Source organism: Acomys minous, assembly GCF_964271855.1.
Source record: "Acomys minous genome assembly, chromosome: 3".
In the NCBI taxonomy this organism is placed as follows: domain Eukaryota; kingdom Metazoa; phylum Chordata; class Mammalia; order Rodentia; family Muridae; genus Acomys; species Acomys minous.
The window spans coordinates 81429022-81446650 of record NC_140485.1 but is presented as its reverse complement, the minus strand read 5'-3'; the positions used below and the strand labels follow the sequence as shown (position 1 = coordinate 81446650).

Here is a 17629-nt window from a genome sequence, read left to right as displayed (position 1 = left end):
CCAATTCTTACCCCCTTTTGCCCTTATCCTGACCAAGGCGACAGGCTCAGGACCTTCTGAGTAGAATCAGATGCATGCTTAACCCCAATGTTCCACGTTCCTCCTCTTGCCCCAGGTGGGTGAACTCTGCTCTCTTCCTTCCCTCAACCCCAGTCTCACATTCAGGCTGCTTCTTCCTCTGTATGGCTCAGTTCCTCAGAGGCTAGGGCTAACGCTCAAGCTGGTAGTACCAGGAGAGATTCGTGTAAGACACGTGTGATTACAGAGTATATTTAATTAGTTTTAAAAAATGTGAACGTGTTGGCATCATATCAGACTCAAAAACATCAAACCATTCCCTTGTTCTTAGTGCTGTAAGCTAGGTATTACTTCAGAGGCTGCAGACACAAGAGTGATCAAACCAAAGCTGTCAAAAGGACACGACACTTTGACAGGCAACTCCAATTTGCAGTAGCACACAATTCTCTCCCTCCTTCTCCTGAAAGGGCAACATAAGAGCAGAATGGTCCCATTTCCCATCTGTCAACATTTGGGCCATGCCCTCGTGTCCTTGCATTAAAGCTCCCCCTCTTTCACGTGGGTGGCTGCCATCTCTTAAGATACATGAACATTTAAGTCCATCATAGCCAAAGCTCTTCCCACATGGCTTACACTTTCTCATTATGTGGAATTTGAAGGCAATCAGGGAGGGAGAAGGAAAAGGAAAGACAGAATAGAAGCCATGGAATCACAATGCCACTTATGTGTGCGCTATTCTTTGAGGCAATCACCAACTCCCATCCCTTCAGACTTGGGGGTAGCAAGCATAGTGCGCACTTCTTGGCAGGAGAAGCATCAGTGATGATGTAAGAACACACACAAGAGAAGAGAACCACTATGTGAAAAGCTCAACCTACCCTAGCATCCCTCATCACCCTCAGGCCCAAATAGCTCAGAGTGAATTCACACAATGATATCTCCATGCCTTAGCTCTGCCACTAGTCACTGAGGTACCCTTGCCAGCTCATTTTGCTTTTATCTCATCTCAGGGTTGTTAGAAGTATTTAATTCTGCTAAACAGTAAATAAAAGACACTTATCATGGGAGCTAGTAAAGAGTAGGTCTGCAGTACATAGTAGTTTCTGTGCCCAACCACTTCTGGCAGTTCACTTATTATAACATAGTTGGAGTCTGGGACCAGCCTGCCTAGCTTCAGGATTTTACTCTGCCACCTACCAGCTGTGTGATCTTGGGCAAGTCACTTTACCTCTGCATACTTCATTCCTTCCTCCCAATTCTGTGTTAAGAGGATTTACCATATTAACAGTCACACAACAAACTCACTGCCTAAAGGATCCCTTGCCTCCACACCCAGTGCCAGGATCTTCCAAGTAAAGGAAGTAAGAAGTGGGCTGCTTTTACAGATGTGGAAACAAAGGCTTCACTGAGCCACAAAGAAGGTGATGATGAGTTTTGCACAAGAACCCAAGACTCTTGGGTCACAGTTCACTGTTACTCAATCCACAGGTGCTTGCAATGGGCATGAAACTCTTGTGGACATTCCTCTTTCTTGTCTGCCTGCTTATCAGAAGCCATGTTCTGTCGGAAAATTCCAGTTTCGAACAAGGTGAGCTGCCCCATCTTTCTTGGAAGCTCTGACCAAGGAAACCTTCAAAGAGACAAACTGACATCTTTTAGTATATCTGACCCATCAGAATAATGTAGATATGCCAAAGTCTCTGGACACTTCTGGAGGCTATCCCTGTACCCTCTCCCAGAGACACACTGTCCCTTTTGGACCACATCTTGGCATCTAGGTCACCTATTTAATGTAAACTACTTTCTTCTCATTATGAGTTTTCTCAACATAGACTTCCATTTTGTTACCAGCTTCCCAGGTAAGTCTTTCTGGCCTTCAACTCTAGTGATCTAAGTCTCATGACACTTTGCACTAAAGAACAAAAGCCTGAGCTCTGGCAGCCATCTGCCACAATGTGCCAATTAAAGACTTAAACAATGTCGAGCAAAGCAGAAAGAGGAGGCTTAATCTCTGCAAAGAGGAGACAGAGAGAGAGAGACAGAGAGAGAGAGAGAGAGAGAGAGAGAGAGAGAGAGAGAGAGAGAGAGAGAGAGAGAGAGAGGAGATTTAAGAGATTTAATAGACACTTTTCAAAGAGGAACAAATAAAGGGGCCTAGTGCCCCCACCCCAAGTTCATCTTAGGACTCTGGAATTTATAGTTCAACAGAGGAAGAAATGGGGCAAGGAGCGAGAGGTCTGCATGATGAGGACTCATGGTCAAGGTGTGGTCTACCTGGTTCTCCATCCTGGTTCCAAAGAATGTTCTGAAGTTGTTATTGGTGCTATCACTTGAGAAGATTCATCTGAGTCTCACCAGACATAACTTCTGCTCTGGAGTGTGCCCTCACCATAGACCGTTGTCTTCATCTGTAGGGAGTCTGTCTTCTCAGGCTTGCTTTCCCCAGAACCTAAGATGTCTGCAGGTTCAAGAATGGCCTATGCCTGAGCCCTTGACTTTGCAAGGGAAATAACTAAGCTGGGTGGACAGATGACATGTTCAGGAAGCAGCAAGCAGGAGTGCCTGCACGCTTAACAATAGCAAGTGTCTGTTATAAGAGCAGAGGTAAGAGGTAAGAGGTGTGTGCTTGGGGAACACACAACACAGACGTACAGTTTCTGGTGTAATGACCAACCCTCTACAGACAGCTCCTACCCTCCAGGTCTACAGCCTGACCCATGATATCAACTGAAGAGTCCTCATTTGAAGTCACACTCCTGTGATAGGTGTCTGTCTCTGGAGTAGTTTTGATGTCAGGAACAGAAACTTCACCTGCCAGAAGGAAAATATTTAGTTAGGAAAAATATTGATAAAAGGTGAAGAAGAGCTATCCCATCTGCCTCAAAGTTCAGAGGTCCTCTGGGCCCCCTAGGGTTTGAAAACTGAGGTCTAGAAGTAGAAGAGAGCTGGGCATGGTGTGACACACTTGGGAGCCACAGGCAAGTGGATCTCTGTGAGTTCAAGGACAGCCTGGTCAACAAAGTCAGTTCAGGACATGCAGAGAAACCCTGTCTCAAAAAAACCAAAAAGAAAAAGACATAGAAGGAGGAGGAAAAGGAGGAACAGAAGGAGGAGGAGGAGGAGGAGGAAGAGGAGGAGAAGGAGGAGAAGGAGTTGTATTTCAGTGGTAAAAAAAGAGTAGTTGCCCACCCAGCTTTTACAAAGCTCTGGGTTTCATCAAGATCTGGGTAGCTGTTATCAGCTGAAGCAGTTTCTCACTCTTTGAGGCCATGGTGCTTTATTTTGTTTGTCTGAGTACCACTGTTCATTTTATCTTCTCTTTACACACCTCTCTTTCACTATAGAGGACCAAGTGTGTTTCACATGTATTTGACTTTTCATTGCCTCCTGGGGTTATGTTTAAGAGTGAACCTTGGTTTTCCTTTTGCAAGGAACCTGGATCCAGTGTTTGGCTGGCCCTGGGTTGAATACCTATTTTCCTAGTCCCAGTGGGAGCTTGTGCCCCAGGACTCAGCCATATGTCTTTGTCTCAGAAGGTATGGGAAGTGAAGATAGTATCCCAAGTGATACTGAAGATGAATCCATTTATCTGGGAGATGATATCCAGGAACTCCAGGCTCCTGTGACTTCTAGTTCACCTGGAAATGTCTCTGAGTTCGACCAGGACATTGTGAGTGAACTTGATCAACATGAGATGAATATTTCAGACTCCTTGGACACAAATGGCATTACCAGGCAAGTATCCTTTGTGTGGAAAGAGTATAAGCAGTCCTGGCCATTATGACTGTAAGTGCTCAAGAGAGTCTAGTCCTTTGGTGGTGGGAGCATGAACTTTACAGGCAGTGGCTACCCTTACACTCGCCTAGCATATCGTGTTTCCAGATCTGCGGTGGCAGTTCTAGTCAGTCTGGGGCTGGGCCAGCTGAACAGTTTTAACAAATGGTCTGATGATGACAGGTCATTCTTGCTGCTGTAGTCCAGGTAGTGCTGGGTCAGTCTTCTGGAAGATTTGATCAGTATGGAGCCGGACCAGCTGATGTCCACTGTGATATTAGGCCACCTAAAAGTTTTGAAGGAAAGTCAATGGTTAGTCAGTTTGGAGCTGGGTTATCTGGGGATTTAGTCAGTCTGGAACAGGATAAGTGAATGGTCTACTGGGGTTTTAGTCCATCAAATGGCCATTACCAATAGGGGCCATTCAGCAGTCATGATTGATATCCATGCCTAGGGTATCTGGTATTTTGGCTCTGGTCCTTCTGGCTCTAGGTTACATAATGGTTATGCCAAGTCTGAGGCAAGGTCATCATTGTGTTAGCAATTAAGGCAGGTTCATTAAAATGTGCTGCCAGGAAACTACCTTTGGACAAGTTTTAGAAGGACAGTTGTAGGCCATCACCTTAGGCAGCCATGATAAGGCCCTGATGTGGGAGAACATTTTGGCAAGAGCTATCATTTTTGCCGTTATCAGCCATAATGGAGTCTTGAGGAGAAGGCCTTTCCTTCAAATCTATAAGACAAAATTTTTTTTGACTTATAGATTTCAAGGGATGGGGTGGGCAAGCTCCATGTCATGTGACCTAGCCTTTCCTGTCTATGTGCTAGAGTCTAGAAGGCATTGATAAAAGTGAAATTATAATTCATGATTGTTGTTGTTATAGATATAAGGGAGTATGGATGGGCTCACAGCTGTAGGAGGAAGAGAACTGAGTGTGGAAGAGGTGTGAGGTCCAGCATGCTTTATTATGAGCTCTGCCTGGAGAGAGCTGTGACCTACTACCTTTGGATCATGGCTTGGCCTCCCTAACCATCCTTGTCTCACTGGGGCAGTACAACCAGAATGTATAGTCCACATGGGTACTCTGCTGGATGATGGTGCTGCCACCATCAGTTCACTATACTTAATGTGAAGCCGGTAAACTCCTTAACCAATAGTTGTCAACACCTGCCATCCACCTAGAGATCCTGGCCCAAGAAGGGCTGCTGAGCGCTGTTATTCTCAACAACCAGAATCTGTTTGAGAAGAAGGAAGAGCTACGAACACTTCTCCTGGGTGGCAGTGTATCGTTTGATATAAAAAATGACCTCCTGGAGGCAGCAGGAACCAAGGCTGTGGAAGGCCTGGTCTGCAAAGGCTCCCTAGGTGGCCTTTGTGGCCACGGGAGCCTCTCTGGCATGAATGATGTTCTGAAGAACATGGACTCTGTAAAACTCAACAGCTGGTGAGTTTGAGCTCTTTAGCAATGTTTCCCCAAAGCATTGATCAGAGAAGGTTCCAAGTACCTGAAAGACAATGGTCTGACCAACTCTTTACAAAGTTGGCATTGCAAGGTCACCATCTCCTTTCCCAGAGTCACAGTCACTGCCTAGTGTTTTTTTTAACACTGTCCATTCTTTGGGATTATGTGGGTTTGTCCGAGCCCGCTATATTATAAGTCACATGAGGAAAGCATATCACAGATGTTCTGATCCCTTCTCCTTTAGTTATCATCTGTCCCCCAGTGAGTAAGAGAACCCTTTGTTCCAGGCTAATCCCACAGTTGTCAGAAGAGGCTTTCAATATGGCATCTGTGTTTTCTCTTACCATCTTAATCAACTGTAAATGTTAGTTACTGGCTGATGCTTCATAGAAAAGGGACTCAGTATAGAAATCAAAGTTCGAAGGGACAAGGCATGGGATAGAGGGAATGGGGCCACTGCAGCCTGAGTAGAGAGCCAAGGATTCGCAGCAATTGGCTTTTCCACTTCACCTCACTCTACTTTTTCTGCAGGCTCAATGTCACCCACTTCGACATTGTCCAGTTGTCATGGAAAGCCTCTGCCTCATCCAATCTCGAACTTATACTTCATACCAAGTTGACCATCAACTTCTCAGGGTGAGCAATATGGGGAATGCTGAGGTTTGGATCTGAACTCTGTCCTCTGCCAGCTCATGCTTTGAACTCTGGTACTGTTTTGGGGTGCTGTGGGTCTCTTAGGAGGTAGAGCCTGACTGACTGAAGTATGTTACTAGAAGCAGGATTGGAAGGTCACAGTCTGTTCTTGAGCTACAGGTGTCTCAGCTTCTTGCTCTGCCATGATGTGAGCAGGTGCTCTCCACCATATTGATGCACTGTCACGCCTTCCCCGACAGATGAACTGAAGTGTCTCTGAAATTGTGAGACCAAAATAATCACTTTCTGTTGAGCATTTGGTCACAGTGATGCAAAGTAGCTAACATAGTGAGAGAAGTGAGTGGAGGGAAGTCCTAGAAATTGCAAGTGGTTTTATTGGTGGTGGGCAGTTTTCTTTCTTTCAACAGATAAGATGGCCTTTGCTTTTTCTTAGCATTTCCCCAAGATCTTGATAATGACTTCACAAGTATACAGTTTCTTAGGATGACTGTGGTGGCAGGACACAGGTGGAAGTCAACCTTCTTGCTTTTTTCTTTTTTCTTTTTTGCCGTATTCTGAGGCTGTGTTGAAACAAACTTGGGGAAGAAATTAAAATACAAAAGAAAACAACCTTCAATTTTACAACTGAGAGAAAGTGGCACTTAATATCTCAGTTTGCTTCTTTTTAGATTTTTTCCCCACCACCATTCTAAAAGGTAGTAAGTGCTCCACATCACATAAGCACTGTTGTGCTTGTGAGCTGTCCTGTACACACACACCAATACTGTTCATGTCACCCCTTTAAATAATTCCGTGATTGGTACAAGTAATAAATACATCAATTATTTATTTATTGGAAAGTCTCATGAACAGAATTTATAGCTTACTTATTCATTTACTCACTTACTTACTGTGCTGGGTGTTGAACCCAGGACCTCACATGTACCAGGCAGGAATTCAATTGCTGAGCTACATCACCACCCTATAATAAACATGAAATATATCATACAGTCCAGGTTCTGGGCAGCAGTTCATTTGAGTGCTCTTCTCCATCCCCACTGTAGGTTTCTATTACATCCATCTTACAAACAAAGCAGTTCAGTCAGATTACTCATGAAGATGGGGAGAGAGCTCAGCTGGAAAAGCTCCAGTGGTACAAGTTTAAGGACAGGAACTCCAATCTGGTTCATGATCTGTGTCTGTCACCCCAGTGCTGGTGAGGACAGTGCTGGTGAGGATCTCAGAAACTCATTGGCTGGCCAGCCTAACAAAGAGATGAGCTTCAGGTACACACGGTCATACATCCATCCTCTCTCTCTCTCTCTCTCTCTCTCTCTCTCTCTCTCTCTCTCTCTCTCTCTCCCTCTCCCTCCCTCTGTCTTTCTGTCTATCTCTCTCATACACATCATCATCATCATCATTACCATCATGATCATATACACACCAGCACGCACACACCATCATACATGCACACACACACACACACACACACACACACACACACACACATATATACCATCACATACACCATACACACACACACATGCACACACACACACCATCACATGCCGTTACACATGCTCACACCATTACACATACACATACATGCCATCACATACAACATGCACACACACATGCACACATATGCACACACACACATACACTCACACCATCACACATGGGTGGGTATGCATATAACTCCAGGAGGCAATACTAATACTCTGATGTGCATGAGTTCAGCAGAACTCCAGGTGGACAGTGCAGGAGGCAGCCTTTTACCACCACCTTTTATGAGTCTTGATTTATGAATAGGCATTTGTTCCAATAAACTATTTTGTTGACTTTATATATACATATAATAAAAACAAATTAGAAGTGTGTATATATAGGACATCGAGAATCCTTTTTTTTTGAAGTATGTGTATCAGCTACCTCTCACACACAAATGCCTCCATATGTTTGTAAGTTCCAGTGAAACCTTTTTGAGTATTCCCAGACACGTGTTCAGCTTCTAACAGCCTTCTCTACCTTGTGACCAGGACATTCTCATTTCTCAGCGGCTCCATGGTGGATGTGAACATCGTGATCCCCTTGGGTTTGCAAGAGGTTGAGCCTGGCCAACTCTCGTTTTCCGTGAAGAGCTGCCAGGCAGTGTTCACTGGGATCCAAGTGGAAACAGGGTAGATACAAACCGGGGAAATCTGAGCGCTACACAGGGCATGGAGTGGGATGGTGCCATGCATGAAGTAGTTCTCAGGCTCCATGGGATCTGACCACGATGGCATAAAACTATGCTGCTAGTGTTTTAATGCCCTGCTTCCAGCCAAGATTCTGTCTGAAGGAGCTTGGAATCCCAAGCAGAAAGGGGTTGGGCCAGAAGCACAGACCTCCCTAGCAGCACCCACCTGTGGAGAACATTGGCTACTCCTGTTTCCAAGTTCTCATGGAGAGGTCATGGGTAGGAGCTCTGTCACATCGTTTTTCATGCCAGGCTGCCATCTCCCAACTTGCCTGTGTGAGCTCTTTAAGGCAGAAGTTGCCTTATATTCAGTGTTGAGGTCCAGGTGATCTGCTGAAGAAAGACCCCAAGGCAGTATGTAAAACAGAGTATTTTTATTCTAGCATGCTAGGATCGCCTCTTTCCTCTAGAAGTTGATGGCCAAATGAGCATGCAGGCCAAATTTATTATTTTTATTTTTAATATATATTTTATTAATTTATTCATCTTACATCTCAATCGTTTTTAAAAACATTTTATTAATTTATTTATATTATTTCTAAATTGTTATCTCATCCCTTGTATCCTCCCATTCCTCCCTCCCTCCCGCTTTCCCCCTACCCCTCTCCCCTATGACGGTGACTGAGGGGGACCTCCTCCCACGGTATAAGGTCATAGGATATCAAGTCTCTCCTTGGCACTCCTTCCTCTGAGTGCCACCAGGCCTCCCCATCCAGGGGATGTGGTCAAATAATGGGCACCAGAATTTGTGTGAAAGTCAATCTCCACTCTCCACTCAACTGTGGAGAATGTCCTGTCCATTGGCTATATCTGAGTAGGAGTTTGAAGTTTACTGCACATATTGTCCTTGGCTGGTGCCATAGTTTGAGCAGGACCCCTGGGCCCAGATCTGCCCATTATAATGTTCTTGTAGGTTTCTAGGACCCTCTAGATCTTTCTATTTCCCCATTCTCCCATGCTTCTCTCACCTAAAGTCCCAGTAGGATGTCCTCCCCTTTGTCCCACTTTCCTGGTAAGTGAAGACTTTCATGGGACATGCCTCTTGGGCTAGTGTCCAGATATAAAGTGAGTATATACCAGTTGATTCTTTCTGCTTCTGGGTTAACTCACGCATTATGATCATTTCTAGTTCAACCCATTTGTCCACAAATTTTTGGAATTCCTTGTTTTTAATAGCTGAGTAGTATTCTATAGTGTAAATGTACCAGAGTTTCTTTATTCACTCTTCTACTGAAGGACACTTAGGCTGTTTCCATGTTCTGGCTATTATGAATAAGGCCACTATGAACATGGTTGAGCATATGTCCTTGTTGTATGAAAGAGCATCTTGTGGGTATATTCCAAGGAGTGGAATAGCTGGGTCTTGAGGAAACCCTATTCCTAGTTTTCTGAGATAGTGCCAGATAGATTTCCAAAATGTTTGTACTAGTTTGCATTCCCACCAACAGTGAAGGAGTGTTCCTCTCTCTCCACATCTTTGCCAGCATGTAGTGTCACTTGAATTTTTTTATCTTAGCCATTCTGATGGGTGTAAGATGGAATCTCAGAGTTGTTTTAATTTGCATTTCCCTGATGACTAAGGACATTAAACATTTCTTTAAGTGTTTCTCAGCCATTCAATATTCCTCTGTTGAGCAGTCTCTGTTTAGTTCTGACCCCATTTCTCAAATGGGTTATTTGGTTTGGTGGTGTTTAATTTCTTGAGTTCTTTATATATTTTTGATATTAGACCTTTGTCAGATGTAGGGTTGGTGAAGATCCTTTCCCAGTTTGTAGGCTGTTGCTTTGTTCTGTTTACAGTGTCTCCTGCCTTACAGAAGCTTCTCAGCCTCATGAGGTCCCATTTATTAATTGTTGACCTTAAGGCTTGGGCTGTTGGTGTTCTGTTTAGGAAGTTGTCTCCTGCGCCAATGTGTTCCAGGCTCTTCTCCACTTTTTCTTCTAACCAATTTAGTGTCTCTGGTTTTATGTTGAGGTCTTTGATCCACTTGGACTTGAGTTTTGTGCATGGTGACAAATATGGGTCTAATTGCATTTTTTTACACGTAGACATCCAGTTAGACCAGCACCATTTGCTGAAGATGCTATCCTTTTTCCATAGAATAGATTTGGCTTCTTTATCAAAAATCAAGTGACCATATGTGTGTGGATTCATTTCTGGGTCTTCTATTCTATTCCATTGATCAAGCAGTTTATTGCTGTGCCAGTACCATGTTGTTTTAATTACTGTTGCATTATAGTACAGCTTGAGATCAGGTATGGAGATTCCTCCAGAGGATCTTTTATTGTCCAAGATTGTTTTAGCTATTCTGGGTTTCTTGTTTTTCCATATGAAGTTGAGAATTGAGCTTTCAAGGTCTTTAAAAAATTGTGTAGGTGTTTTGATAAGGATTGCATTGAATCTGTAAATTGCTTTTGGTAAGTTGGGCAGGCCCAATTTATAGACAGTTGGAGGGATTAGTGACAAGCTTTAATTGATTGATCAGAACTGAGTCAGAGTATAAGAGGGGATTTAGGATTAGCTGTTTGATTACTAGAGGCTTTTTGAGTCACTGAGGTTTTGGCTCTTACTCAGGAATTGGCCTTTCATTTGATTGGATGGGGCCAGCTGTGCTCTTTACCAAGGGCATGAAGTAATATAAAATGCTATCTAGTCATTTTGTTGTATAAGCTTATTAGCTGCTCACGAGCTGTCTGTAATTTGTGTTTTTTCCCAGGAATCGTTAGAAACTTTGCCTAGTTAGACAGGGTAAAAACCTGAAGCCTGTCATGGAGTTGATCTAGTTAAGCAAACTAGGGTCTTTGGGGGGAATTTGGAGTCCTTGGGCGAGGGTCCCTTCATTTAGCATTCATTTATCCCATAAATACTGAGTCAATAGACACTGTTGTTCTTGGAGACACACTGGGGAATGAGACCATGGAAGATATGTGAATGAAGATGAAAGGGGATGGACAGAAAGCTGGTTGGATGGACAGAAGATAAGTAAATAAATGGCATATTTAAAAGGCATTAGTGGCTGACCTAAGTGGCCTATGCTAGGTTCACTGAGGAGGTATGAAAATGCACAATTGCTTACTTAACAGAGTAGTTCTCAACCTTACCAGTGCTGTGACTTTTAAATACAGTTTCTCATGTCGTGGTGACCCCCTCTCCAACCATAAAATTATTTTCATTTCTACTTTATAACTGTAATTTTGCTACTGTTATGAATCATATTGTAAATATCATCTGATGTGCAGGGTATCTGGTATATGATCTCTGTGAAAGAGTTGTTCAATCCCCGAAGGGGTCACAAACTACAGGCTGAGAACCTTGATTTCACATCAGAGACCTAACCACTATTCGGATTGTAAAGCAGAGTACTTCAAAGCCCTTAATGGTGATGACCATTGCCAATGTTTCTGCTTCCCTTCTTCAGCATGTTCTCCAAAATGGTGGATTCAATGATGAAATGGTCCTTGAACATCTTCTTACCTAACCTAGTAAGTCTGACAATGTGGCCCTGACAGACCCTGAGTATCAGCTGTGGAGAAGGCTCTGTGCCTAGTGGGACAGGGGACAAGCCCATGTGGGCTGAGTCAGCCAAGTGGGACAGCTTCATTCCTAATCTGGGCAGCTTCCCAAAGTTACTCTTTTGTCCTCTGTTAAGGCCCCTGCTTCTGAAGAAGGGACAGAGAAAGAGGCAGTGGTTGAAGGGTAGCTTAGTGTAGCAGGGAGCTTAGGCCTGTGTAAGAGGGAGGTTGTGACATGCTTATGATAGAGTTTCTCCATCTTATGTGAGAGATTTGTCCTGTAAAGCATCTTAGAGTACAAAGGATTCAGGATGTATATACTGGTTAGGTATGTACACGTATCCTCTTAGCAAGGTCTCTGATCCTCTGTATTGCAGTTGTGCCCAGTGGTCCGATTCTGGTTCTACATCATCAACCAACAGTTAGCCATGCTCAAAAGTAAGTAGAGCTGTTGCCTGCACACTGTTCTTGTGTTGGTTGCTGCAGTAGCAACCACACCTACTCATACACAGCTTCTAGAGAGACCTCTCTGAGTTAAACCTCAGACCTCCCATTTCCTGGGGAATCAAGTGCAGACCTCAGGACATGTTGTCAAGGTCTTTCAGAAGCTAAGTCCCCAGTGTTCCCACATCCTCCTCTAGAGGAGTGACCTAAACCTCAGGATACCCCACAATGTGTGGGGGGATGCAATGGTTAAGTTTTGCAAGACTTCCCACTCCAGCTTTCTATGCCTGAAATATCCCTTCGGTATCCAGTATAATCACCATGTTTGGTGCATCTCAAAGCCTTTGGAACTCTCTCCCACCGGGAGTCCCTCCTCAGCACTCCTGTAGTCTTGGGTGCACCAACTGACTACTCACTGTGTTGTGTGGAAAATTCTACTTCCTGAATGTCTGTTCGAGCAGCCCAGGGCTCCTTGAGGGGGACTTCATTGCAATTTCCCTTCTAATTGTCTGGCAATTCAGATTGGGCACAGAGTAGATCTCTTCTGCTGATGTATGAAATGGAAAGTGAAGGAAGGGATGTGGTGGGTGGGAGTGGGTGGGAAAGCAGAAACGTGGAGTGAGAGAAAGCAGGTAGGGAGGTGGTGGAGGAGTGATGGACACTTAGAAGGAGGGGGTGTGGGGTTGAGGTGGATAGTAGAAGGCAGAAGGAGTGATGGGAGGATATAAAAGATAGAAAAATAGGAATGAAAAAAAAAAGGGAAATGCCAATAAAAGAATTTGAGGAAAGAAGGGAGGAAGGATTGACAGACAAAGAGCAAAGGTGTCGTAGTGCCCATGTGTGATATAGTATTGATGGATAAGTGATGAATGGAAAGAGGGGTCTGTCAGCAGATGTATAGGAAGACAAAGGGGAGGCACGTCACATGACCAAGTCAAGGAGAAATATGCTACTGAGAAGGCTAAATAAAGGGAAAGAAGAAAGGGGGAAAGACAATGGGCAGGTGAATGGAAAGAGGAGTGGAGGTATGATGGCAAGTACTGTAAGGGGGGAAGAAAGGAGTCTGGTGAGCCTGGAAAGGAGAGGTCAGGTTTGTAGGAGAGGTGGCTTGCCATCGCAAGGATGAGATCACCCACCACCCTGTGCTGGGTAATGGTCGGACTTTGTGTGCTCGGTGCACAGTCAACAGTTGGGGGGGGGGAATAATCTCTCTTTAAGACCTGCCTGCTTGTGACAGGAATGAATGAGTTTTATGAGCTTTTGTTTCCATCAGTTGAACGTCTTCTCATTTCCACTGCCATCTGTCTCCTTCTCTCCATCAGATATTGCCTCATTTGGGATGCCGGGGAACATCAGCCTGCCCAGTACCTCACAAAATATGACATACGAAGGCTTTTATCACATGGACTTTAAGGTATGAACAGCCAATTCCTCCTGAGGACTCAGAGGATCCAGGTCTCCCAATGTGAGGTCTCCTTGGATGGGAATGTACTCAACATGTGCTATCAAGAGAGCCAGGCTGGGCTTTGATTTTTAATGATGTACAGCTTCAAGCACCTACCTCTGAACACCAGTTTTCTTGTCTGCCAGGTGGGGGTGATTTTCATAGCCACACACAGTTTTCATCACCTGTCTCTTCCAGGATACATTTTTCTCTGTGTCATAGCATACCTGGAATTGTTGTCTTTTATCCAGTGGGATGGCATAGTTTAACTGGCAAGTTTTTCAATGTCTTGCTAGCTCAATAAGTAACATGTACTTTAATTGATGGTGTTCAGTACCACGCATATGAACTAATGGTTAGGAAAGAAAGTGCCTGGCATACGTGAATCTGTGTAGGAACTAAAAAAAAATTGGATTATTCTGCTTTTCCCTTGATTAAAAACAAACAAACAAACAAACAAACAAACAAACAGGTTTATTGATTGGCATCATGATGCATGGAGCCTGCAGGGTTCTGGGAAGTTCTGGCAGCCTTGCCTGTATCCTCCAATCTTAAATCTTTTCAGGCTGTGGTATGGCCAGGAACTCAGGGCAGTTTCTAAATTCTTCCACAAGACGGGATCTTGGGGTCAATAGTCCACTGCCTCTCATCCTTCACCTGTGCAGCGACAGAGTCCAGAGTTTAGGAACAATGTTGTGATAATTCAGTGTCTTACCTGGGCAAAGCTATTCCCATCTCTGAATCTCCTTTAGTTGTCTTTTGTCCTCATTTGCAAAGTTTGTGTCAGGTTTAAAATAGACACAGAATTGGGCACACAGTAGGTATACATTTATTGTGAGTTTTCTGGTTTTGTTTTGTTTTTCCAGGACAAAAATTTCCCGGCTTCTTTCATCATCTGGCTGCTTAAAAGTAAGCTTTCTTTTTCATATTCATCCCAGAACCCTACAATTCTACCTCTCTCTTCAGTGTTGAACATCATGAAGGGTCCTGAAAATGGATATGAAATGCTGGAGCCACAGAACTCATGCCTGGGTGAACCTTCCAGAAGTTGGGTTACTGGGAAGTCAGCTCTACAGTATGACAGTGGGGTTTCTGAGATAGCCCATTCTAGAGGGATTAAGTGATAGTGGGTCTCTAGGACAATTCAGTGATCTATGCTAAAGAGGACTTCTTGGAGTTGTTCAGTCCTAGGTACTGAGGGGTTTCTGAGTAATCTTATACTTCAGTTATTAAAGTTTCTATGATTGTAGAGTATCTTCCCCAGTGACCAATATAACAATGAGGTTCCTGAGATAGCCCATTCCATAGTAATTATGACTACAATGACACTCCAAGGCTTTCCTATCTGCAGTGATTCTTGTTATAGAGGAATTCCTGAAGACGTTTCTCCCATAGAGATAAGTGCTGGGATGGAGTTCCTGGGATAGTCCACTCCATCGAACAGTTATCCTGGGCTGGGCATTAGGGGATGGGCTTAAATCATAGTTCAGCCAACGTGTTAGTTTTTTTTCTTAATGCTATGACCAACTACCTGACAAGAAACCATGGAAGGAAGGAAGGGTTCACTTTGGATTGAGGGTACAATCCATTATGGCAGGAAAGCATGGCAGCAAGAGCACGGGATCACATTACTACTATAATCAGGAAGTGTAGGTGAATGCTAGTGCTTCTTTTACTTTATTCTGAATGAATCCTGGATCTCAGCCTGTGAAGGCATGCAGGACGCATTCAGGGTGGGTCTTCATTTCTCCATTAACAAAGCTTACAACCTACTCCTTTGATGGACCCAGAAGTGGCTCTAGACTACCATGTGGATGATCAGTATTAATCATCACAGCGACCAACTTCCTGTAGACCGTCTATGAGTCCTGTTCTTGTTCTCCCTGGGCTTTCTTTTCCCATCTGTTAAGAAACCCTAGTCTCTGAAGATTTTTTTAAAATCTAATTGAGAGTATTGGGGCATGGAGAGGGGAACAAGATCAGAGGCCAGAGGAGTCTCCAGAAAAATCCAAGCTATGAGAAGTCTTCCTCATGGTAGACAGTGGCTTCTAAGATCCAGTGTTCTTTATTTATGTCTTCTAATCTCTTTGCAGTGAGATGCAGATGCTCAGTGATTCCCCTTTGCCTGTAGGATGTTGATGGGACCAGACAGGACTATGATAATGATGCTCAAACACAGAGTGCCACTGTGGAACTCTACGACCTTGGGTGGCTCTAGCCTTGATCTCTCCAGTGATTGCCCATAGCCACCCCCTACCAGTCCCTTCTCTAGAGCTTGGGTTTTCCCTCACCGAAGCTGACCAGGAGAAAGCACCCACAGATATGTATGTCAGCATGGGCTGCTTTAGGTAGGCCTACCTGTTAAGAACCAACTAAAGAAATGTGCTTGAGAAGGGATGGGACAGTGACTAGCCTTCTACTTCAGACAGTGGGCAGGAATTACAGTCAGGGCAACTTTTTAAAAAAAGTTATTTATTATTATGTATACAGTGCTCTGCTTGCATGTACACCTGCAGGTCAGAAGAGGGAATCAGATCATGTAGATGGTTGTGAGCCACCATATGGAGCTGGGAATTGAACTCAGGACCTCTGGAAGAGCAGTCAGTGCTCTTAACCACTGAGCCATCTCTCCAGCCCAGTCAGGGCAACTCTTAGGATCATCTGAAGCTGATGCTGGACCCATCAAGATGAGTGGCACTCCAGTTAGAGGCGTCAACTGAGAAGTGGGCCCCCTGTTTTAAACAGATGCTACAGGAAAATGCTACACAAAGCCCTGCCTCTGAAGCCCAATTAGCTGGGCTGATGCTCAGAAGAACTCTGCTCTCTTGCATGAGAAACACCCTCCCAAGCTGGTTTGTCTGTCCAAAGGTTCACTTTAGGATCTGCAGATAACACGCGTCTTACCTATTCTTCTCATTGATGCCTTGACCAATGCAACTCGAGGGAGAAAGGGCTTATTTTGGCTCAGACTTCACAATGATAGCTCATCAGGATGAGAAGTCACAGCAGCGGCATCTAGCCTCATTATATACGTCATCAAGGAGCATGATGATGAGTGCATGCTGGCGCTTTTCATGCAGCCTAGCGAATAGTGCCAACCCATAGCAGGAGGGGTCCTCTTACTTTAATCAACAATCAAGGCAAACTCCTCTCCCCACCCCCATCCAGACACGCCTAGAGGCTTGACTCCCCAATGGTCGTAAATTCTGTGAGTTAACATTTAATACTATTACAACATTTTTTTGAATCCCAGAAAGACAAAGTCCTGGCTTCAGAAGCTAACGAGTACCAGGAATGTTGTGATGGACAGCCATGAGTAGGCATGCCACAGGCCCAGGCCCTGTGGTTCTTGAGAATAAGGAGTGCCTTCCTCATTGAGTGACCATGAAAACATTCAGGAAAAAGATAAGTTCATAACTTCACCTCCATGGCCGGATTATCTAACCCACAAGGAAAGGGAGGGTCTGGAACAAAGATTGGAACAGGAGTTAAAGAGGCTGAAAGGGGAGGCCTCGGAGGCTCAGATGAAGAAAACGTATACCTCTCTCCTGTCCCTCACAGGCAGGCCTTGAATGAGCAGAGCCTGAACCCTGCTTGTACTCCCTTGATATTAGGGAAGAGCAAGTGTGGCCAAGCCAAGGCACCAGGCCACGGCTGATCAGTTCGCAGATAGGCCACTAGGGGGAAGCCATGACACTGCTGACACATGTTTCTTGGATGAATTCCTAGTTTCCTCAGCAGGGTAGAATATTTACCCTCACTGTGCCTCAGTTTTCCCACTGAGGATAATAATAGGGAGAATTCATTCATTTTCACCCTCACTATCCAGGTCATTAAAAACAATTAGTGTATATTGATCACAAAAAGTCTTTAAAAAACTTATAATGGCATCCCCATTCATGTGTTTTGACCATGTTGATCAGTCCCCTCTCCTTCCCCACCACTAGCCCCTTTCTACTTTTACATTATATATGTATACATATATATATATATATATATGTATATATATATTGATTAAAACAGATTTCTAACATTTTCTAACAGATTAAAATATTATTAAGAATAATTTTCATGGGATAACAGGAAATTTAAAAGTGTTTG

General features: G+C 44.1%; 1 protein-coding gene across 1 annotated transcript; it reads left to right on the top strand.

The window, feature by feature from the left end:
- Positions 1-1521: 1521 nt before the first annotated feature.
- LOC311593806 (uncharacterized protein) lies at positions 1522-12086 on the top strand (the record flags this gene model as incomplete). Its single annotated transcript, XM_084775222.1, has 6 exons — positions 1522-1606; positions 4976-5237; positions 5787-5891; positions 7928-8068; positions 11547-11610; positions 12018-12086. The coding sequence occupies 6 exons, from the start codon at positions 1522-1524 to the stop codon at positions 12084-12086; spliced, it is 726 nt and encodes a 241-aa protein (XP_084631348.1).
- Between the last annotated feature and the right edge of the window lie 5543 nt (positions 12087-17629).